Source organism: Equus asinus, chromosome 11 (assembly GCF_041296235.1).
Source record: "Equus asinus isolate D_3611 breed Donkey chromosome 11, EquAss-T2T_v2, whole genome shotgun sequence".
NCBI lineage: Eukaryota > Metazoa > Chordata > Mammalia > Perissodactyla > Equidae > Equus > Equus asinus.
The window spans coordinates 68,986,583-69,010,398 of record NC_091800.1 but is presented as its reverse complement, the minus strand read 5'-3'; the positions used below and the strand labels follow the sequence as shown (position 1 = coordinate 69,010,398).

The 23,816-nt window shown below is 42.0% G+C and overlaps 1 protein-coding gene across 1 annotated transcript in view; it reads left to right on the top strand.

The window, feature by feature from the left end:
• ABCC4 (ATP binding cassette subfamily C member 4 (PEL blood group)) overlaps positions 1–23,816 on the top strand; it is a 242,789-nt gene that overhangs the window by 181,157 nt on the left and 37,816 nt on the right. The window contains exons 21-25 of the mRNA XM_014864856.3: positions 8,710–8,860; positions 13,323–13,442; positions 14,226–14,336; positions 15,299–15,399; positions 16,493–16,684. Of these exons, the coding sequence (XP_014720342.2) occupies positions 8,710–8,860; positions 13,323–13,442; positions 14,226–14,336; positions 15,299–15,399; positions 16,493–16,684 (675 nt within the window). The remainder of the gene's footprint in view (positions 1–8,709; positions 8,861–13,322; positions 13,443–14,225; positions 14,337–15,298; positions 15,400–16,492; positions 16,685–23,816) is intronic.

Sequence of the window (23,816 nt, the reverse complement as noted above, 5' to 3'; positions counted from 1 at the left end):
AGTCTGTCATTTTTTCACAAAATTTACGTTTTGCATTAAAATTTTTAGATTTATCAGCACAATGTTTATTATACCCTCTTTTTAATACCTGTTGTATCTCTTGTGTTTCCCCCTTTTAATTCATAGTAATGGTAATTTTCCCCTCCTTTTTTCTTGATCAGTCACCGTAGGAGTTTATTAATTTCATTGCTGCTTTCAAAGAACAAAGCTTTGGGTCTGTTGATTTTCTTCTTGGAAGTTTGTCTTCTGTTTGATTAATGTGTGCTTTTCTCTTATTTCCAGTCTTCTGTATACTTTAGTATGATGTTATTTTTCTATCTTAAGGTAGATTTTTAGACCATTGACTTTTAGCCTTTCTCTCTCTCTTTTTTTTTAACTTTATTTTTTTAGAGCAGTTTTAGGTTCACAGCAAAATGAAGAGCAAAGATTTACCACGTACCCTTTCTTTTTTTAAAAAAAATTTAGAGCTATAAATTCACCTCTAAACACTTTAATTGCAGCCCTCAAATTTTCATATTAGATTTTAATTTTCTTTTATATCAAAATGCTTTCTAATTTTACTGTAATTTCTTTGAACCAGATGTTATTTAGAAGTGTATTACTGTATTTCCAAACATATAGTGACTTTCTAGTTACCTTTTTGTTAGTGATTTCTTGTTCAGTCCACTTAGGTCAAAATATATTCTGTCCTTACTATGAATACGGATTTGTCTATTTTTCCTGGGTTTTGTCAGATTTTGCTTTATACATTTTGGAGCTATGTTGTTAGGTTTATATAAATTTAGAATTTTTTTTCTTTTTTTTTTTTTTACTATCTTCTGGGTAAAATGGCCCTTTATTCTTATGAAATGTTTTCCTTTATTTCTAGGAACCCTTCCTAACTTAAGCTTCTGCTTATAGTGGTATAGATAGATACTCCAGCCTTCTTTTGGTTAGTGTTTTCTTGGCGTACCATTTTCCAACCTTTTATTTCCACCTTTATTTTTAAGGTGTGCCTTTTAAAAGTAGTATATGGATGGACTCCAGCCCTAAATTTTGTAAGCTCTAACACTGAGAAAAGGTAGAAAGGAAGCTGTTGATAGTGAGATATGCTGAACAGGAAGGAAGGACGGAGTACACTACCTTTCCCTACTGATTTCTGTTGTGTTGGTTAACAAATTGTAAACCAGACACCACCCTTCATTCTTCAATGGACTTAGCTGTAACTCAGGCTTAAGAGCTAACTGAAGGATACACAAGTCCCAGAGCTGGTGTGGATGTGAAAAGATTGGAGACAACCAAAGGAGAAAAGAAAGGAGTAATTCCTGTATCTCAAGGAAAGGGCAAGGTTAGAAAAGCATAATCTTAGAGTTTGTATAGATCTCTTCATACAAATAAGACACACTAAAGTTCCATAAAGTTCTGATTTAACAGAGTTAACTGAGTTGGGTGAAGTCAGAAGAAACAGAGGTGAAAAAAGGAGGGATCTGGGAACCAGAGTTGGTCTCTGTACTCCCCGAGACACGCGTGGTGCCACATCAGAGTGTAACTTACACTTGCAGACTCAATACCAGCTAGGTCCCTATTAATTTAGGAACTTACATCTAAGGCCTTGCATATTTTTCCCTTTGGTTCTGTTTATCATGTAATTAAAGGGTAGTGAGTATGTTACGATAGGAATTACATTTTATTTCTCTTAATACTTTGAGAGTTTTGTATAGCCTGTTAAAATTTTATTGCCTCCACAAGAATCTTGTATTAGCCAGCAGCACAATCTATGTGATAGTTATTTTGTTGAAAGGTTATTTTTTAATCTCATATTTTCTAGAATAAATAGGTACAAGAATCTCTCCTACACTGACATTAGTAAACAGCTCGCTGATCAAAAACTAGGCATAATTTTTTTCTCTCTCTAAATCAGAAGAAAATCTTACCGTGTTCTCTTTCCAAGAAGTGAATCTTGCTTTGTTTATTGCATTTAAGTCATATCTTCTGCAAAATCAGTAATCGTTTAAGGCAATTTGGATGATTTGTACTTATCACAACTTGGAACAGAATTCTTAAGAGTCTGACTGACAGCAGAATTAAAAGCTTTGAAATTCCTTTGGGGTGTTAGCAATCTTAATGATCCTGATTCTATTTTTTAATACTGTAAACAGATAATAAAAGTACTATCTCCTGATTGTGGCCTTATGATTAAATACGTATTTCACTTTGTGCCTTATATGAGAGCAAGCAAGAAAGAGTTCAAATAAGAATTGAGTGAGCCAAAAGTATGGATGACATTTATTTGCATAAAATAAGAATACATTTTTACTGCTGTTTATAGAAAACATGTTTTTTGGCACAAGCTTCACAAAGACTATCAGGAACAGACTCCCATGGAATTAAGTTTAAAGTAAATTGTGAGTGGATACCTAGGAATTCCTGCAACTGTAAGCAGTTTGGTAGTTAAATGCCAAACAGACAAACAGGTCCTCGTGTTTAAAATTGTGCTCGTGAAGGAACTATGTTAAAATCTGTAGTGCTGGAATACGATGTTAATTCTAGAGGAAGACACTTCCTGGGGGAGATTTTAATGTTTTTACCACCATCCGAATACAGATATTGAACATGTAAAATACTCAGCATCATCTTGTGTCCTTAGGTTTTATGCATTTATTAAAATTAAATTTGGTTCTTTTTTTTTTTCCTTCATGTCATTTTGCTTTCTGGGCTCAGAGCTCATCTTTCTTATGAAACTGGGGTTTTTTTCTTATTTAAAAAACAATTTTTAAATCAAAACGTGTTAGTGTGTCCTATTAGCAAGCATTTTAAAGAGCTTTTTGGGGGGCTGGCCCCGTGGCCGAGTGGTTAAGTTCGCGCGCTCCGCTGCAGGTGGCCCAGTGTTTCGTTGGTTCAAATCCTGGGCGCGGACATGGCACTGCTCATCAAACCACGCTGAGGCAGCGTCCCACATGCCACATCTAGAAGGACCCACAACGAAGAATATACAACTATGTACCGGGGGGCTTTGGGGAGAAAAAGAAAAAAAATCAAAAAAAAAAATAAAATAAAGAGCTTTTTAATGATCAGCTCTGCGGGCTGAACAGGCTATTAGCCTCTAATTAGCTGGGAGTCTGGGACTGGTCACCTCATGGAAGAGACCAGATACAACCACCAGAAACCCAACAAAAATAGAACCTGCAGTCAAAAGAGAAAATATATAAAATAGTATATTTAGGTATTAATTTTGTCTCAAATATGAATCCTGTCTTTTTATGGGATACAATATCATGCAGAAATTAAAAGAATAGGCTTGGAGTCAAAAGGACTCTGAATGATCTCACTTCGGGCAAATTATTAAACTTCTCCGAGATCAGTTTCCTCCTTTGTAAATGGAGATGATAATCCCTCCTACTCAGATTTGATGTGAGAGTGAAATTAAATAATGCATGTAACATACTTCAGAGGTTGGACACATGGCAAGCCTCATGAAATGTTGTCCATTACTGGTATTTGGGAAGGCGGGGCAATTGTACCTTTCTTTGGTTGTCAACTAGCTCTAGAGAATTGTGGAATTTCTTCAGCATTATGAGGAAATTTGCTATTGCCACTAGCAATAAAGCAGTGTCTTATTTTTCAAATTTTTTAATTGGGTGGTTTTGAAAACAAAAAATTAACATGTTTCATTAGCAGTATTTTCTTTTCCTTTATTGCTTTTGTGTACCTTTTTAACAGTTCACTTAGATGCCAGTGTGGTTTGTCAGAAACAGCTGCTCACAGGACAGCATCCTTTCTGAGGATAAAAGGTGTACACTCGACATCTCTTCCATGGGTGGTGGTGAGAGGGTCCTCTCCCTTAGTCATCCTAACATCCAAATCAGGAGGCTTGCTTACCACCTGGAGTGGACACAGTTGAGTTTCCTGGGATTCACTAGTGTGCAAAATCTAGCTTTTGTATTTTTCTTGATATTTACATACACGTTCTTGATGTATTAAGTGTAAAATGTCCAATTGATCTTCTCTTTGGGATATATTTGAATAATCTGATAAGCAGGCATTTGGTTGGTTTTGTTGATTCAGAGGTCCACCACCTTTTTCCTTAGACTCCCAGAAATGCTCAGCAATTTCAGAGCAAGTAAGTCTTCACTAAGAAGCAGCAAGGCTTGAGACAGAAAAAAGGATATGGAATAAGAACAGAAACATCTAAAGAAATGCTTCCATTTCCCTAAGGTTATCAATCTTTTGGAGGCCCAGAATTGAGGAAAAAAAATATGGAGAGGACAGAAATTGTAGTAGGTGTGAGGTTTGTTGGCCATTTTTTTTAACGTAATTTTAATGCCCTCTTCCTCTTTTTTCTTTTCTTTCTTCTTCTTCTTCTTTTTTTTTTTTTTGGTGAGGAAGATTGGTCCTGAGCTAATATTTGTTGCCAATCTTCCTCTTTTTGCTTGAGGAAGATTGTTGCTGAGCTAACATTGGTGCCAGTCTTCCTCTATTTTGTATGTGGCACGCTGCCACAGCATGGCTTGATGAGCAGTGTTGTAGGTCCATGTCCAGGATCCAAACCTGTGAACCCCAGGCAGCTGAAGTGGAGCGCATGAACTTAACCACTGTGCTGCCAGGCCAGCCCAACCATTTTATTTTAAAAGTGCATCTTTGGACAAAATAGACCTCAGATACAGTAGCCAGAGAAAAGCCACAGTCACTTTGGTATGTGTGACGACATTACCACATCTAGGAAACAATAGCACGTGCTCTGAATTGTCCCTGGATAGTACTAAGCTGTTCCACTGGTTAGAATGACCTACCCATGAGGGTCCAACTTCCATGATACTCTTAAGATTCTTAGAGGCCTGTAAATCTATTAGTGCACCATCTTTCTTCCCCCAGCTCTGGCTTCCAGAGCACACTGGAGGATAGTAATAATAGAAATGATAATTGGAGCTTGTATTTGTTAAGCATGACCCACTAAGCACTTTATATACATTATCTGATTTAATTCCCATCACCATCCTTTTATGTTGTTGGTATATTCCAGTTTTTACTGAGATTAAGAGTGGTGGAGGGTCTCACCCTCCCTGTTAATATTCCAAGGGGTTGGCCCTAAACCCTGTCAGATAGCTCAGTACCAGGCTAATGGAATTTCCCCTCCAGGTCCAGGATGTCATTCTCGCAAACTACAGAATTACTTCAAATTGTGAAAAATCAACATGTACTCCCAGGTGAAAGACTTCCTCCAAGAATCCTGTGTGTTTGTTCATGTGGGTTCATGGAATTTGGAGAGAATGCCCAGCTGGTGTGCTCCACATGGGATCCAGGCATATCCCAGTAATGATTCCCCATCGATCCTGGGCGGCAGGGCTTGCATCACTTGCCTCTGGGTCAGCATGTGTCTTGCTGTATGCATATCATTGTCTCTCTGTGCTGTCACATGAGAGAGGTACAGAAGTGCTGGCTGTGGCGAGTGGGTCATCGCATGGGCTTTGAATTGAATCAGATTGGGGGAGTCGTGTGTAGCTTGGGTTAGGCTCCTTGGAATCCTGGGGAATGTGGAAGGAAGAAATGAGATTGGTTTCAAGGAAAGGTTGTTGTGCATTAGAATCTTCTGTTTCCTCCTTCAGAGTGTTAGCATTTTGTTTAGATATTATTTTTTTCCTCTGCCAACTTCCATAAAGAGTTTGAGACACCTGACAGTAAAAGATTCACATAAGTATATACACAAATGCATATAAATGTATACCCATACATTGTATATATGGTTTTTATAATATATCACATCATATCATATCATATATATCCAGTCACCTGGGATGCTGGCTATAGGAAGACATACAAGCAGAAAGAAAACTTATCAGAAGGCCTCTTTGAATGGCTTCAGAATTTTGAAGCATCAAATCTGAAAGAGCTAAGCTGACTTGGGAGCTTCTGAGGACACAGTTACTGGTCTTAATGGGTCCCCAGGAAAAGAGTGTTGGCACAGACCCAGTGGAGCCCTTCATTTTGAGCTTCCCTCTGCCACCCAGGTCATCTGCCAGGCTGAGTTAGCCATAAAAAAGCCTTCACCCTAGGAAGAGCCCAGATAATTGAAACTGGTGAATATTGTCCAATCAAGTGATGTGAGTCTGCTAAAAAATTGTAATTTTGGATTTTTTCATAATTGACATTTCAGCAGTTTTTTTCTCCCTGACAACTAATGATAGCAATCAAGACTTTATGTAAGGCCAGTCTTAGAAGGAGCTGGAAGGATCCCTCCCATGAGCATGAAGGAAGAAGCTTGGCTTCCTAATGTAGGGTGGGATGCATCAGTTAATCCAGTAGCTGTAAGAAATTGTTCAGCTGTAGGTATAAAAGGAGGGAGGTCAGAAAGCCCTATTTTCCTCCATTTATGAGTGGAATTTGTGCCTTCAGAATTCTGTTCCTCTTCACCCATGGTTTTTGATTGATACCACAGTAGAGACTAGGAGAAACACTAAAAGCACATGGGTCTGCATCAAGATGATGCAGTTTGAGGGGGCCGGCCATGTGGTGTAGTGGCTAAGTTCAGCACACTGCTTCAGGGGCCCAGGTTGGTAGGTTCGGAACCAGGGGCCCAGACCTACACCACTACTCGTCAGCCATGCTGTGGCCGCAACCCATGTACAAAATAGAGGAAGATTGGCACAGATGTTAGCTCAGGGCGAATCTTCCTCACCACCACCAACAACAAAAAGATAATGCAGTTTGATTCATGGGTGCTCCTGGCCACGAAGTCACAGTTCTGGAAGTTTCTTCCTTCCTGTAGGCTCCTCCTGCCTGCGGCGATGGCACTTAGATTCCCTGCTTGTGAGCTGCTCCTGCCTTTCTCCACTTAACCTTCCAGCTTCACGTTCCTTATCTGTAAGCGGAAATGGCAGTTCTTGCTTTTCTCATTCACGAGATGGTTGTGAGGATCCTCTGAGAAAACTGGTGTGGAAGAGCTGTGAGATGATAACGTATGTCTCCATAAGGCATTACCCTGCTAATCCTTCCATTGGAGATGTGCCAGGGGCCTGCTGCCCTGGGTGGCCTAGTGGGGAAGGCCCTGGGCTGGTGATCAGAGGATGCAGGTGCTGGTGCTGAGAAGACACACAACCACCTGTGTTAATGTGAGCCAGCAACTTCACCTTTGCAGCCCGGCTCCCTCTTGGTGAGAATTTCCATCAGCTGTGATTACTACCTGCAGATTATTCATGCCGCTCTGTTTGTTAAGCCAGCCTGTGAAATTCTGTTGTAAGTCCTCTCTTGGAATTCTCTAGAAAGTGTGCACGTATTCTTCCCTGTATTTCCATATTGCTCTGTGCCTTGTGGGGATGGTCATGTATTTGTCTCCATCTAAGATCATAAACTTCGGAGCCCTTGGCCCATGCCACGTGAATCTGCCTGTCTGCGCCATCCGACCCCACTGTCATAGGAGGCAGACACTAAGCGTTGAATTGCAGTCATATTGCTTTAAGCCATATACCTTGATATCGTACTTTTCCTGATAAAGATGGATACTTAACTCACCATCATCCAGTGACTTGGGTTTCTGTTCTGCCTGCTGTCTTTTTAGACCAAGATCATTTCCCAAGATAAAATCACCTCCTGGGATGAAGGCAGGTAGAACTCTTAGCATAATGCCTTACGTAAACAGCTGACAGCTGGCATCTGCTATTGTTATCATGAGTAGCCTTTGCAATAGACATTTTAAATACCTATTCTAATGATGGAAAATTTAATGTATATCCAGAGTTTTTTAAAAAACCTTTTTGGACATTGTAAATTGTTTCCTTATTATCAAAACTCTTCCTCAGATTTCTAAGAAATATCAAAAATGTGTTTCATCATATTTCTCTTCTCTTGTCTGTTCTTTATCGGGCATGCTGGTGAACTCTGACATTCCTTAAGTAAGATATTTAGAGGAAAAATGAAAGACAAATTAGGAGGTTCGGAGAAGTCAAAATGTTCTTCCTGAACGATAAAAAGATGGTTGTGTATTGGGGGCAAGTTTCAGTATACCATAATGGCTAATGACGTGGCTCCGTGACTTATGCTTTGCGGTTTTGATCAAGTTGCTTTTCCTCTCCCTGTGCCTCAGTGTCTCCATCTGTAAAATGAGATACTGCTACTGCTTGATAGGGCTATTATGAGGATTAAATGAATTAATAGATGTGAAGTAGTTAATGTGTGGCCCTGTGTGCAGTCAACGCTCAGTAAATGTTAACTATGAATAGAAAACCAAGAAAGAGGCATCCCCACTTCCAAAGGTAAATGGTTAACTTCTTGACCTCTTTTCTGAATGCTAAATTTGTAGTTCACCGCTTCTTTATCCCTACATGTGTAGCTGAGTCTTCTGGATTCCTCATCTGTGATAACCTGCTTGCTAATTTCCCTTGTAATATCTCCTGACTCGTGATAGTTTGGGATTCAAGTCCTACTTTCTCTGAGTCTCAAATTGTCTCATCTGTGAAACAGGGAAAATAGTAATGTCTACCTCATAGGGCTACTGAGTGTATCAAAAGAGTTAATACCTAGAAAGCTCTTATGGTGTTTGGTACATAGTGAACACGCAATAAATAACATCAGGACCATCTGTACTTTTGTTATTTCTTTGGATAGGAAAGCATTCCCTGACATGCCAACAAATCTCTTTAGGAAAGGAGTTTAATCCTAACAAACTAACCCATTAACGTCTGTTTTTGAAAAGAATTCTTGATAAGGATGCCTCTGTATCTGTTTCCGCTATTTCAGTCATTTCTACAAGTGATCGGTGTGATGGGTGTGGCGGTGGCGGTGATTCCTTGGATTTCGTTACCCCTGATTCTCCTCATCATCATTTTCTTTGTTCTTCGGCGATATTTCTTGGAAACATCAAGAGATGTCAAACGCCTGGAATCTACAAGTGAGTACCGGACCTCTCAGGTTGGGGTGGCAGTGCAAGCTAATTTATGCTCTAATTAAGGAGACCCCTGAAAGGTGTAGGCTCTATCTTCTGGAATTTCTCTCTAAGTTAATATAAGGTAATTGAACATTATGGCCCCCATGAGTCAGTGTGGCCCTTAGGACAGATGGAGCTGGTGGCCTGCCAGGTGCAGCTTTGCAGTTTTGCTTGAGGAAGGAGGGAAGGACATCTGTGCAATGATGCTCCACTGCAATGTAAGCACCATGAAGATGAGGACCATTTCTGTCTTATTCATGACATCCTTCCTAACATGGAGCAGGCACTCAATAAACATTTTTAGAAGGAAAATAGGGAATTTTTCTTCCTCTGGAGTTACTAGAAATGATAAGGAAAGGAAAAGATGAGGGAAAGGGAAGGAGATGTCAGGAAATACATGTTAAAAGTGATACACGTGAGGGGCTGGCGCCGTGGCTGAGTGGTTAAGTTCGCGCACTCCGCAGCAGGCGGCCCAGTGTTTCGTTAGTTCGAATCCTGGGCACGGACATGGTACTGCTCATCAGACCACGCTGAGGCAGCGTCCCACATGCCACAACTAGAAGAACCCACAACGAAGAATACACAACTATGTACCGGGGGGCTTTGGGGAGAAAAAGGAAAAAATAAAATCTTTAAAAAAAAAAAAAAAAGTGATACACGTGAAAAATGTATTCCTTTCGCGTGCTCAAAAAATGATAAGTTGCAGTTGTTAAATGTTTTAAAAAGATAAGCATTATTATTTTCAGTTTTGCTCTTTATTGTCACCAATATTTGGTGTAACGCCACACTGTTTGAGGTTTTTTCTCCCCAGGCTATTCACATAAATGGATGCTGAAAATAATCTCCTTAGCTGGAGGACATGGGAGAGGGATCTGTTCAGTGTGCACTTAATCTGCTACTCTGTTCAACTTCCTAGTTTTGAAAGAATGGGGCAAACATTTTGTGATTAATCATTCTATGGGTAATCACAGAGGATGAAGTAATTCAGAGCTTATCTCCTTATTAATGCACAAACATACTGCATTATTATTAAAATAAAAAAATCCGAAGGAGAGTAGAATAGTTGTGTCTTAAAAAAAAAGCTATAAGGACAATAGCCAAAATGTGAGGAAGGAAGGCATTTGTATCAGAAACTTCAATCATAGATAGCTACTCAAATTAACGCCAACTTAGCTTTCTGGAAGCCAAGCTAAGGACAGAAACATATTGAGTCCCATGGTTCTCCGTTTCTACTATAAGTCCATCAGGACAAAGGAGTTTTTTGTTGTGGCACATGTATGTTTCTTTTTTAATAATAATCTCTTGAGAGGTATTTATTGTAAGCATTTGCTTAAAGGGATAGTGGGTGGCAGTTTCATAAAAGCTATAAAAACTTTTTCCGGTCATCGAGAACCAGCTAAACCACCATGCGGTCTGGTTTTGTGAGTTCTTTTGCTGGGATGATGGTGCAGTGTAGTCCAGGTGTGTGTAAACATTGTGCTGATATGACTTGGTATGAAGATAGGACGTGGAGAAGGCGGAAGAATAAATGATGAGCTCCAACCAGTCTTTTATGTAGACATCAAGGCTTCGGACTTTTTATGATTTATTGGCCACTCATGAAATGGAATCATTCATCAATCTGGTTGCAAAGGAGGGACCTGGTATATTTAAAGAAAGGTTGTTCCAGAAGGAATGCTTGATGTAGATTTTTGCCTGGGGCAAGGGTCGCTTCCCACCCACAGGGAAGTGGAGAGAAGGGGACCTCTTGAGGCTTTTTTCAAGAAGCAGTGTAGGGTTTTCTTATTGTTTAATTTGGAGATTCTGAGAACTTTGGCACAGTCCCTGTGGAATATTGGGTTTTCCTGCACCCAAGTAGGCTGCTACAATAAATTAAAGATGGCGACTCCCCCATCCACGCTCCCAGATAACCAAATAGCCAGTCGATTGGTTCTGTGTATTGTTATCTATCTGGGTGGGGGCGTCTGTGCCATAAGTAACAATTCCACTGTTTCCTCTGAGCAATAATTGATAGTATTTCTTGAGGCCACTGCTGGAGCCACCAGCAAAAAGGACACTTGATTACTGTGGCTAGAAGGTATAAACCTACTTCATCCTTGTGCTTTGAAGGACTACTGAAGTTCCAGTGGGTATTTCCAGATGATACTACCTGTCTGCCTCTGGAACCTTAGGCTGACATTTAAGCTGTCTTAATGACAAAACTGCAGTTGATTGTAATAGTTCTTCAGTTTTGCAAACGGGAGTGTGGCAATGGCCAGTCCAAGAGAAGTGCATAAAACCAGGTTGACTTTTGGTTGCGTCACCCTAGTTGACTCTGCTTGTTTGGCAATGTGTGAATTATGAAGGCATATCCAAATTCTGTCTGAAAGGATGTTGTGATCAACTAGTAATGTCTGCCATGGGCATTACTGGGGAGGGTTAACGTGTGTGCCACAAGTTTTCAGGCCATAGATTCTCAAGTGTGCTGTTTTAAGGAGTTCTCATGCCAGACTCCCAGGGACTCTGTTCACCTCAAGGTGCTTAATAAGATGTACAGTAATGGGTAAGGCTGTGGATATTAGCTAAGTAAGATTTTGGGGTTTTCTAAACATAATCTACAAATTCTGGAGAAAAATGCATTTAGTCACACATCATCAACTTTAACCCTGATTATTCTTTCTCTGAGATACTGACTGGGACTAGAAGCACAGCCTTAGGAAGACAACAACTGGGTCTGACACCCGTCTTTACCACTTACTCGGGTTAATTAACTTAATCTTGGGCAGTGCTCTTAATCTCTCAGTCTGTTTTTCCCTCTGTCAGGGATATAATACCCGCCCTCTAGGGTTCTCAGGAGGATTGCTTGAGTTGATCCTTTTAAACTGCTTGCTGGCCAATATGAAAAGCCCTAGAACCTTGAACACGAGGGAGTGAAAAACATATAACAACTAGCAGGTCTCGCATAGCGTTAATGATAACCTGCAGCAAGGCTGTCAGCCCAGGTCCCTGCCTTCCGTCTCCCAGGGAAGATTTGCAGTCCATGTGGGGTTTGTCCCAAAGAGTCCTCGGGGTCGTGGAAAACGCAACTGTCAGCCTTGTGAAATGTGGGGTTACCTTTGTGACTACTGACTGATGCCATGGGTGTTTATGCAGATCTACTTCAGGATAGCCAGCTCAGTCTTTGTGGGGAAAAGGGTATTAAATTCGGCGAGGTAATGCTTTGACACCCCCTCTCCCTCTGTACTAGTTAATTTTCTTTGCAGACCCTCCAATTCACTTGTGCTGGTATCCTGCTCAGCCCTAAGTGGGATTTGAAAGGGACTGCTTTTCACAGGGACAGATTCCTGCTGGGCCACTGTGATTCTTGGGTATGAGGTGAAGTAGCTGATGTGGTTTGCCCGACAGTAGCTAGTTAAAATCTCATTCATCGTGGGGAATGATAACCGTAAAGGATCGTCTCTGCCCAGCAGCATGCAGCCCACCTGCTCCCTTGAGGGGCATGAGCCAGAGCCTGCTGCTCGTCCACAGCATGCTCTTAGAGAAGACAGCAGGGAGATAAATGGCCAGTTGTGTGATATCAGGTCCCAGACCAATGGGAAGTTACTCCAAAAAGAATGGCCACTAAGGCCATAGTCAGATTTTGAGAGGGCGATATCAATGTCATGTGCCACAGTGACCTCCAGATTCCAGGACAAGGTCCAGCAGGGCAGTTATAAAAACACCCATCAGGTTCCCGGAGCCGAAGTGGACTATTCAAAAGCGCTTTGGCTGCCCAGGTCCTGTGGGCACAAGGATGGTACAATACCTAGGTGATCCATCACCCATGAAGAGACTCCTGGCGCAGGAGCAGGCCTGGGGAGATGCCCCAGCCCGTCCCTTCCCCTTACTTCTTACTTACCATGCACCTGTCCTGTGCCAGGCACAGTTCCAGTTTTGGAGGTATACTGACTTTATCCCAGACCTTAGGAAGTTAATAACCTAGGGTGGAGAAGACACATGATAGCTAATCATAATTCCATGTGGTGAGTACTCTACCAGAGAATTAAATTTAAGACCGCCACTGACTCAAAACTTAGTGAACAATAATTTCCACCTGGAGGGGTGCCAGGGAAGAATATGGAGGGAGGCCATGTTTGAGGAGGATCTTGAGTCAGGGAAGAAAGAATTTTGTTATCTAAATCTAGCTATGATTTGAATTTGGTCAAAAGATAGGTTCAAAGAGAAACTTTCATTTGCAGGTCATTAAAGTGAAGTGTGGTGTGACCAAGAGTTTGAGAGTTGAGCTGAGGGTCCTCTCCAGAAGGGGCATCGTCTCTTCTCCCCCAGGCAGCCTGCTGGGAAGCTCCGGGTGTGCTATTTGGTGGGACCACAGAACGCGGGAGGCAGTTGGTTTCCTTGCTTCCAGCCTCACTGACTTTCTCTTTCTTGTCTGTCTCTGCTTCCCCAGCTCGGAGCCCGGTGTTTTCCCACTTATCGTCTTCTCTCCAAGGGCTCTGGACCATCCGGGCATACAAAGCTGAAGAGAGGTTTCAGGAACTGTTCGACGCACACCAGGATTTGCATTCAGGTCTGTAAGTTTCTGGAAACGGTTTCAAAGGATGAGATATGCTGCCTTCTGGGGCTTGACCATCCTCTCAGGTGTCCTTGCTAGCCAGCACCTCTGTCTCGGCCCCACCTACCCCCCACCCCCCAGCCCAGCCCCACATCCTGCCTCTCATGTGTATTATTTTTTGTATCAGTGAAGTTTTTTCTATATAGAAATTTTAGAATTTCCTCTAAGTCTATAAAATCCTGGCCCAGCTTTCCTAACTCTATTGTAATTTGAAGACAAAAATGGCATTTTGAAAGCCACTTGCAGATACTTTTAGTGAGATGGTCGTTTAGGTACTGGCTCCTAAGGAGTAAACACTGTGTTCTGGGCTTGTAGGAAGGGTAGAAGGTGCTGGAAACAAACTGGGAACTGTGTTCTCTGCTGTTGGAGAACTGAGAACAGTCCACCACGTATGAAGATGAGCTTCACATTGAGGCCCAGCACTGCAAGGAATGCACTGATGAGACTATTTTTCCGTGTTCTTTATTACGATCATATATTTGTTTGTAACCTCTGGGTTTAATTTTTCAGTGTGTGCTTCCCACAAAGCCACTATACTGATTCCTGTATGTACTATACATTGTCTTGTGTCACAGCTTAGTTTTCTGGAATCTTCAGGTTCCTTGGGTATGCAGCTTGCTGTCCTGCTTTGTGTCGAAATCTCCTGTAGCTCAAATGAGCAAAATACTCTTCCTCGTTCAAAGCAGTTAACGAGTTTTTCTCCTTATTCATTACGCTTATTACGGTTCACAAATCCAGAGGCTTGGTTCTTGTTTTTGACTACGTCCCGATGGTTTGCTGTGCGTCTGGATGCCATCTGTGCCATCTTTGTCACTGTTATTGCCTTTGGATCGCTGATTCTGGCAGAAAGTAAGTACAGATGTGAATAACTATTTGTGGTATGATTACAATTTATGGGTGCATTTACGGTTATTAAATTAAACTCTTGCCACCTTGTCTAATATCATATACTGTTTAGTTCTAATGAATTGTATTAAAGTATTTGCAGTATGTCAGGTTGGGTGTGATTCTGCAGTGTGGCCCATGTAGAGGAGTCCTTGGGTCTTGATGAGTTCCTTTTTTCTTTCTTTGGATGGATCGAGGTCTGTGCAGGTGTAGAAGCTGACCTTCTGAACATTCCTGGTAGTGTCTGGCAGTTGTGAGGAGAGAACCAAGTTTACTAGTAAGCTTTTTGTCCGGCTTAGAACTGTAGGTTTTAGCTTTAGAGCTATTCAGGTCTCTTGGTTGTAGGAGCGTGGTGCCCTGGGATGAGAAAGATTCTCAGCAGGAAAGAACATTATCCTCACTGCCTCCTGGGTACCAGATGAACAGGTGTGGCATGCATGGCTTGAATTTGCCATCCCTAACTATTCCATAGTAACAACACTGAATCACAATATTTAATAATGCAACAAAGGGAGTAGTATTTTAGATTTAAAAGCACTGGCTTTTACAACCCGTTTCCTTATTTTTAGTGGTTTCCAACTGTGGTTGCGTTAGATGTAGAAAGTAAAATGATGTAATGGACCTTGAAACCATAATGACAAAAGTCTGAATAATGACGTTATTCCTCATCTGTGTAATACTGTCAAGTGTATTATCGATCCTGTTGAGATTAATAAACTCAATTAATTGTCTGAATTCAAAATTTTTCATTTCTCATTGTATCATGGTCTCAATCAACAAATAGTAAAAGTATAATAACTATTACTATCATTATACACAAATTACTTAAATATAATAAAGGGGTATTGTGGGTACAGTGACAGAAGGAGCCAGGCTTGGGGTTAAGAATGGGGCTGACTTTATTCCCCCTCTTCTTCCTCATTTAGCATTGGACGCTGGGCAGGTTGGTCTGGCATTGTCCTACGCCCTCACGCTCATGGGGATGTTCCAGTGGTGCGTCAGGCAGAGCGCTGAAGTTGAGAATATGGTAATGTTTATCGCAACGTTCTTAACCTTTTCAAGTCTCCTTGCCATTAAATGGCATAAAAGCAATTCTTATGTAGAATATTAGAACTGTTATTTTTACATCATAGCTAACAGAGTTTTTTAGATCCTTCCTCCATCTGTTTAAAGTTAATGTAAAATAAAATATATACTTTTTTTCTCAGTCTTATGTATGCAATGTCAGCAGGTTTTATACTCATCACAGGCTGTTTTCAAATGTAATAAATGTCTCTGTAGGAGGGAGGTTCTGAAATCTTGGGGAGGATATGAGCTAATTTCTTAGAGGCCTGTTTGTTTATTTTTGTTTCTTAATGGATACTTCCTTATTCCTGGTAAAAGAAGAATTCAGTTTTTGGAGGTTGTTTCTTTAATTAATAGGTATCTCCCCCGCCCCTACACACACACATTTCAGCATTTATTCTTGTATGTTTTGAAGAGAAACAGAATTTGCTGGTTTCCCTTTCAGGTAGAATAAGCACCTTCTGGGAACGGGTGGGTCAAAGGTGTCGTGTCATGATTGTTTAGGAGGCCTTAGTCAGTATGTAAATTATCTCCTCTTTTGAATATTTGCACCTTCTCCTAAAGGTGGAAAAACAATGAAAACGAAATCTTTCCGTTTTGTTCTTCTAATAGAGTAGAAAGTGACTGATTATTAAAATGAGGTTTGAGAGCCATTAGTTTTATTCTTCTCTAACAGATGGCCCTCCTGTAGCAAAAGATTACTCATGGGTGGCCATAGGATTCTTCTTTTTTTTTTTTTTTGACAAAATCCTCTTGTTTTTTATTCAAGTGTGGAAAGTAGATAAATAAAATCCTAGCATTTATTTCTTGAATTCTTCCAGTTTTAATATGATGTTGAAGGAAGTTGCCGTAAGTGAAAGTGTTAGAAGACGGTGAACAGGTAAACCATCAAAGGTCTGCTCAGACTCCTGCTTCTCTCCTTTGGGATGTTAAGACCTGAGAGATCCTTCCCCAGCTGTGTCAAAAAGCAGAACAGAACGTCTCATTTACAGTCTCTTAACATCAGTAAACGAGACCCACCCCCACCAACCTGTGTGATGTGCTGTGTCTTTCAGATGATCTCAGTGGAACGGGTGATTGAATATACAGACCTCGAGAAAGAAGCGCCTTGGGAATACCAGAAACGCCCCCCGCCCAGCTGGCCCCACGAAGGAGTGATTGTCTTTGATAATGTTAACTTCACATACAGTTTAGACGGGCCTCTGGTGCTGAAGCACCTGACAGCGCTCATTAAATCAGGAGAAAAGGTTTGTTTTGGCCATCGCGTCTCTTTCAAATTTCATCCACAGAGTTAGCACCACGTCTGCTCCTTGGCTTCCCCGCGAATGTGTCCAGGCGACTCTGTTCCTCTGCTGATGCTGATTAAATGCATGATATTATAGGTGAATCTTTCTTGGAAACTGACCATGGAAGGTGGATACCCACATTTCTTTCCTGGTGTTAAGTTCCCCAGGGCTGGAACTTAACCCGACCCAAGACTCTATCCGATATCCGATTATTCATGCCTAAGTCTTAGAAGTCAACCCTGGCTCCTCGTCACTAACCCTCTAATATCTAGTTCCTGTCGATTCTTTCTTCTGTGTCTTTCTCAAATCCTTCTCTTCCTCTCCGAGGTGCCCGTGGGCTGCAGTGTTCCTCCTCCATCCTTTGGATTTTGCACAGACCTGACCTCTAACCCATTCCTCGCATCATGGCCCTGCCCTCCTTCCTGTAGACTGCTGCTTTCTGAAACAGATCCACTCCCTGCCGGGCCCCCTGCTAGCTCCTGGCGTGGATCAGCCGCTGCTGGAACCATACCGTGGCCCCAGGTCCACTCAAGCAGGGGCTGCCTGGCCAGCTCTGTGCCACCAGAGAAGAGCTGGGATTCCATGACCCAGTCAGGCTGAGGATCTGCATTCCCCACCTGGAGGCAGTAAAGGGCCCAGAGACCCCTCACAGTCCATGAAAGGAAACCCAAGGGGGCAGGGGATGATACACGTGGGAGATGGCCGAGAGCTTTGTGACATGGTCCCACCAGTGTCTTAGTCTGCTGGCAGTCCTCCTTTCACCTGGACAAGGCAGTAGGAAGCTCTTCCCCCACCTACCTCTCCAGCCTCGACTCCTCGCATGCGCACACCCCTACTCTTGGGTGGTGTAGGTTCTCCTAAAGCATCGTGTCCTCCCTGCTCCCAGCGTGTGCCTGCTGCCCTTCTGCCTCAGAGACTTCCCTGCCATCCTCTGGCTGGTGAAGGTCTTGTTTTCAGTCACCTCTAATGCATCTGCCTCCGTGAGACTCTCAGTTCATCCAGGGCATCTTATCTATTCTTTTAAGATAGTGTTTATGGTACACCCGTGTTCAAAGCAGCGTAATTCACAGTAGCCAAAAGGTGGAAGCAACCCAAGTGTCTGTCGATAGATGAATGGGTGAGCAAAATGTGTGATGTACATACAGTGGAATATTATTCAGCCTTAAAAAGGAAGGAAATTCTGGCACCTGGATGAACCTTGAGGATGTTATGCTAAGTGAAATAAGCCAGACACAAAAAGGCAGATACTATATGATTCCACTTACATGAGGTTCCTAGAGTAATCAAATTCATAAAGACAGAAAGTAGAATGGTGGTTGCCAGGGGCTGGAGGTGGGAAATGAGGAGTGATTGTTTAATGGGGACAGAGTTTCAGTTTTGCAAGGCCAAAAGAATTCTGGCCATTGGTTGCACAACACTGTGAATGTACTTAACACTATGAACAATACACTTAAAAAATAGTTATGTTGTAGGCTGGCCTGGTGGCATGGTGGTTAAGTTTTCAGGCCCACTTTGGGGGCCCGGGGTTTGTAGGTTCACATCCCAGTGCAGACCTATGCACCACTCATCATGCCATGCTGTGGCAGCATCCCACATACAAAATAGAGGACAATTGCCACAGATGTTAGCTCAGCAACAATCTTCCTCAAGCAAAAAGAGGAAGATTGGCAACAGATGTTAGCTCAGGGCTAGTCTTCCTCACCAAAAGAAAAGTTACGATGGTAAATTTTATGTTATATGTATTTTAACACAAAAAATAAACGATAGCATTCATGGCATGCTTTGTAATTTTGGATTGCTATCTCATCATACCCTGAGGCTTCTTAAGGTCAGGGAGCACCTTATTTTCATCTTTGTTCCCCAGAAAATGGCATTCTGCAGGGCACATGGTGGGTGCCAAGGGGCTGCTGGCTGGGAGAGTGAGTGAGTAACATGCAGGTGTGAAGCAAGCAGTAACAGAAACATACCCACAAGACAACTCCTGTAAACAACCCATTATCTAGATATGTTAAATACTTTAAGAACTTCCCCTTTAAACTCTCTTTCCACCACAGACCCATTTAGTGGACTGTAGCCATAATTTGATGGATGATACCTTTGTGACATGAAAGAATAAATGTTCAACTTAATGCCCAAATTCTACCCAGGGAGCAGCTTTAGAAAGTCACATGGCAAAAGCTGGTTCCTAATCATATCCAGTTTCATTGCAGATGGGGCAGAAGGTATGGACCACTGTGTCAGGCAGGCGTGAACTGCAGCTCCTCATTGTAACTCTGTCCCTGAGCACGCTGTGGGGGATGTTTGCATTTTCAGGGATGGTGTATCCCTCACATTTCACGTTGTAAACGTTGATTCTGTTAATGTGCACGTCTTAAATTTCCCTCGAAGCCATAAAATGAGTTACCAAACAGACTTGGTAGTACAACTGAGAAACATAACAGATTTGTATTCTTCAATTTTAAAACCCCCAAATCATTGGATTATCTGCGCTTCTAAAATGTTTGAGGGAAAATTGAATTTGGAGACTGAATTATGAGAACTGCAATAGCTTGACTTTTGATTCGTGTCCTGGTCCACTCACAGCATCACCTTGAGCTCCACTTACGTGTTGAGAGATTGTATGCAGGCAGCGTCGTCAAGAAATGGTTTTGCTCTGCCTGTGTGGGTCCCAGGCTCATCTCCTCCACATCTGCCCCAGCCCCCATTATTCCAGGACACCCCGTTGGCGTTGCGTTTGATTGAGAGAGGCTGTTGCTGGGGAGGATGTGGGAATTTGCCAACCCAGCAGAAATGACGCTTTATTCTCTTTCAGTCTTTTCCTCTGCTTTCCAGACTCCTGGAAGTTACAGTAAACAGGAAAATGTAATAGGTACGAAGCAGGTTTCTAATTCATGGAAGAAATAGCAAGTAAAAATAAAGAACCAAAATGAGGTAAATAGCACCCTGGGCTTCTTGGTTAGACTCTAAACACTGGCTGCATTTTTCATTTAGATGATTTTGTGGTTGATTTGATCATTTTAGAGAGTACTGGGCCATTTTAAAGCATTTTCCAGCTCTAGAGGTAGATTGGTTTTGGTTTGTTATTTTTTTTCTTCTCAGAGCTATTACTTGGATAATACATTTTTACAGATGTGTACTAGACCTTGCTATAATGTGCAAAAATATTAGTTTCCTACATTTTCATCTTTTTTTACATAATGTTTTCTCAGAAACCCCTCCTCTCACTCCAAGATTGGCCCACTTCCCCCGCTGGCTTTCTAATTCCTTGTTATTCAAACTGTGCTGCCAGGGCCTGCATCATCTGGGAGTTTCTTAAAAATGCAGAGTCTCAGGTCCTGACTCAGATCACATTTGAAGACGCCCCCAGTAAAGCCATCTCTGTCTCATAGGCAATTTTTGACGACTGATAACCTGTGATTTCCAAGAAATGTCCTTTGATGATTTGAAATCGAGCTCATGAATTACCCCAACCCCTTTTGTGACTGACCATGAGGCTCTAGAAAGTTCTATGCTGCTTCCCACCCTACAGATTTATTTACTTTTATGTTTTGCAGATCATGAATTTACATTATAACTTAATTCTGTGTGATTCCAAGTTTACGCATTTATTTGTGTCTTTTCAGTCTAGTCTGTCTTCATCACAGACAGCTTTCGTCCTGCTGTCCAGCCTTCTCCACACCAGCCTCCTGCAGGCACTAGAGGTATTTCACCACAGGCTGGGCCCCACCTGTGCCCGGAGTCAGAGACAGCCAAGCGTAGCATTATCTTTCACCACCTGATGGGATCAAAAATTAGTCTCATTGCCCCAAGCAGGGCACTAGGTCTGTCTGGCCTGTTTCCCAGGTACCATGTGCCCCACTTAGCTGCACATTTCTCTCCTAGCCCCAGCTGTGGGTGCCTCTTCTTCTTGCTGACAGCTAGTCCACCCCACCTCGAGAACCCTCTTTGCTCAGAGATGTTGGCTGTCTTGTCTCACCCGCCACATTGTACCCACCTGTATCCACATTGTGCTTTAAATGTCTGACAGTAGGGTCTGTATGGCAGACCAGTTCCTTTAACTGCCACCATACCTCTCCCCAACTTTCTCTCTTCTAGCTAGACAGAGGGACGTAATAAGGTGCCAGCCGAGTGATAAGGAGGCCATAAGCAGAGTGGGCAAGAGGCAGGCAGACCTGGGTTTGAGTCCCATCCTGCACTTAACAGGCTCTATTATTTCAGACAGGCTAATCCATCGTAGTAAGCCTCGATCTTCTCTTTTGCAAAATGGAAATAAGAGGACCTAACCTGTAGGATTGTTGTACAACTTAAACAAGATAAGACCTGTAAAGCACTGAGACCAGCGTAAACTAAATGCTTGGACAAAGATAGCTGTCCTTACTGTAAGACCATGAGCACTTACACTGCGTCAATTCTCTGCCCCATGAACATGAGAGATTGGCCATTTGCAATTGTATTCGTGGTTATAGGATCAGTCTGCCATGTCTGTCTTCTCTGTCCAGCTTATCGTATACCAAAACAATATGGTAATAGATTTTTCCATAAATTTCTCCAGCCTGAGTTAAACTCCTCAGCTGTCCACAAAATGCTTATTTTGCACAGGATGCCACAGGTAATACAGATGATACAAAGGTGAATCCAGTACGGATTCTGGGGTCACACATGCAGTCCAGTAGAAGACACAAGGGTGTATAAAAATGGCTGCTAGCTAGGACAGAAGGAGGTCACAGTTCTTATGGAAGTTTAGAAAAAGGTGACGTAACACCTGTCAGGGGCAGGAGAGGTCCACATGAGGGGACAGGTAGAGCATTTCCGTGGAATTGGGCCTTTGGGACAGACTTCATGACATGCAGTTAGGATTTCCGCAGGTGGAAATGCATGGGAAAGGCATTCCTGGTGGCAAGACCAGCGTGAGCAAAGGCAGGCTCCCGTGAACCAGTGAGGGAAGGATTGGGCGCCTATAGAGTGCGTAGGTAAATGAACTACCAGGTGTTTAACACACATTTCCATGTTCAGTCCTCACAACTGCTAGTAATCCCAAGGAAGCTGACTGGTGGCACTTAAGCCTAGAGAGGTTAGTTGGACAGTTTAGTAGAAGAGACTTCCTGGGTGGTGTGACCGGCAGAGAGCTGTTGTTCAGAAGTTTAATCTGAAGAGTGAGTGCATGTGGATCATGATGGGAAGATGCAGGAGCCAGGAAGCCAGCACCTGTTGTGTACTCTTAGCAAGACATCTGGGGAAAGTGATTCCACTTTTTGGAATCAAACTGATGTCGATTAAAACAAAGTTAAAACACCCAGGTTTGTGACTGTGCAGGAAAAAGGGTGGGAGTCGAAATTGGTGTCATATTTCTGGAGGGTAGTTTGGCAGTACTTAACAGCCTCCTTTGAAAACGTTGATACCTGTTTCTCAGCAATTCCACATCTAAGAATTTATCTTAAGGAAGTAATTATGGTTGCTTGCAAAGATTTAGCTTCAAGGATATTTAACATGGAGTTATTTAAAACAGCAAAATATTGGAGATAGCCTAAATATCCACAAATGGAGGGTTTGTTAAATAAATGATCACATATACTATAATATGTGGCCACTAAAATGTTTTTATGAAATGCTAAATGAAGACAGATTAAACAATGTGTTCATATTGATCCCTTTTTAAATATATGAGCTTGTATCTTTAAGGACACAGGCACAAGTGCAGGAAGAAAATACATCAACATCTTAAGAATGGTTGTACCAGAGTGCTGGGGTTATGGCTAGTATTAATTGACTTCGCACATTCATTTGTACTGGTTATGATTGATAAAAGGGTTGATTTTGTTTTTTAAAAGATAATGCAGCCTTGCACTCAGTGAAGACTGTGGGGTTAAAATGAGGGGATCGAGTCTTGAAACGTGGTGGAGGTAGGATCATCAGGGCTTGGTGCCGCACTGGACTGGGAGAAAGCTAAAAGTACGGTGGGCGTTTTGATCCCGTGAGCCTGGGAAAGAAGTTACGAGATTAAAATGAGGAGGTCAGCAGAAGCAGCTGTTTTGAGTGGGCATTGGGTACTGATTTTGTTGAGTTTGATGTGTGAAGAGAAATCCAAGTACAAATGTGTAACATGCTGGTGTGGTCATCACAGACCAACCTTGGCCTCGTTGAGAAAACATAAGGGAGTGGTTGCAAAGCAGCTAAAGTAAGAGCATCTCAATGTGTCTCTTTGATGTTATGAATGTAAACTTACTGATATTGGTGATATTCTCCATGGGCGATTGGTAAAACCCATGGTGACTTGTGAGAGACTCAGGCTACAGTTTTGATAACTGAACAGCAAAGGGAAGTAGCCAGAGCCAGGTTTGCTTTGAGTTGCCTTTTTCTTATCCTCAATTGAGTTTAGAGCTCACAGTCCTGGGGTCATGGGCAGCTCTCAGTGCCTCCGGTCATATTTTGGCCATTTACCAAAAGTCTACTAATGTTCCAGTTTGTATAGATGGGTCAGTTTCCGTAGAGGTGATGGCACGGGAGCATTTGCACATTCTCAAGAGACGTGGTTCTTGTCTCTGTCTTGATGTGCGTTGATTTACATATGAGAACACCCAGAAGTACACAGACACCTACCTGAGCCGTGCATATATGCGCTAGGACCTATCTATATGCAGAAATTGGTCCATCTGTGAAATATAAATGAGGACTTATTATAAGGTACAAAATGGCTACAAAGGTAATAAAATTAGCTAAAGCCATTTTTCTTACATTTAATCACTATAAATTCTTTTTTTGAAATGCCATTATTGATTTTATGGATTAAGCATTAAAACTTTGGAGGTATTCAAATGAGAAAATATGTAAAGTTCCCACCTGATAATCAGTGCTCAGAAAGGTTTAGTTTTTTGCTGTTTAAAGCTGTAAGTTTTTTAAATTTACTAAATTAATTTACAAATGGTTGAAAGGATGTCTTATGTCCCTCTTTGATTCCAGATTCCTAAATAGAGATAGCATCTCCTGGGAAGCTCCCGCCTGGGAATTTGCAGTTAGGCAAGCTCATTGGTAAAAAAGGCCAGTTTCTGCCTACCAGTTTAAAGGCACACAGCCAAAAGCCCATTTTTACAATACA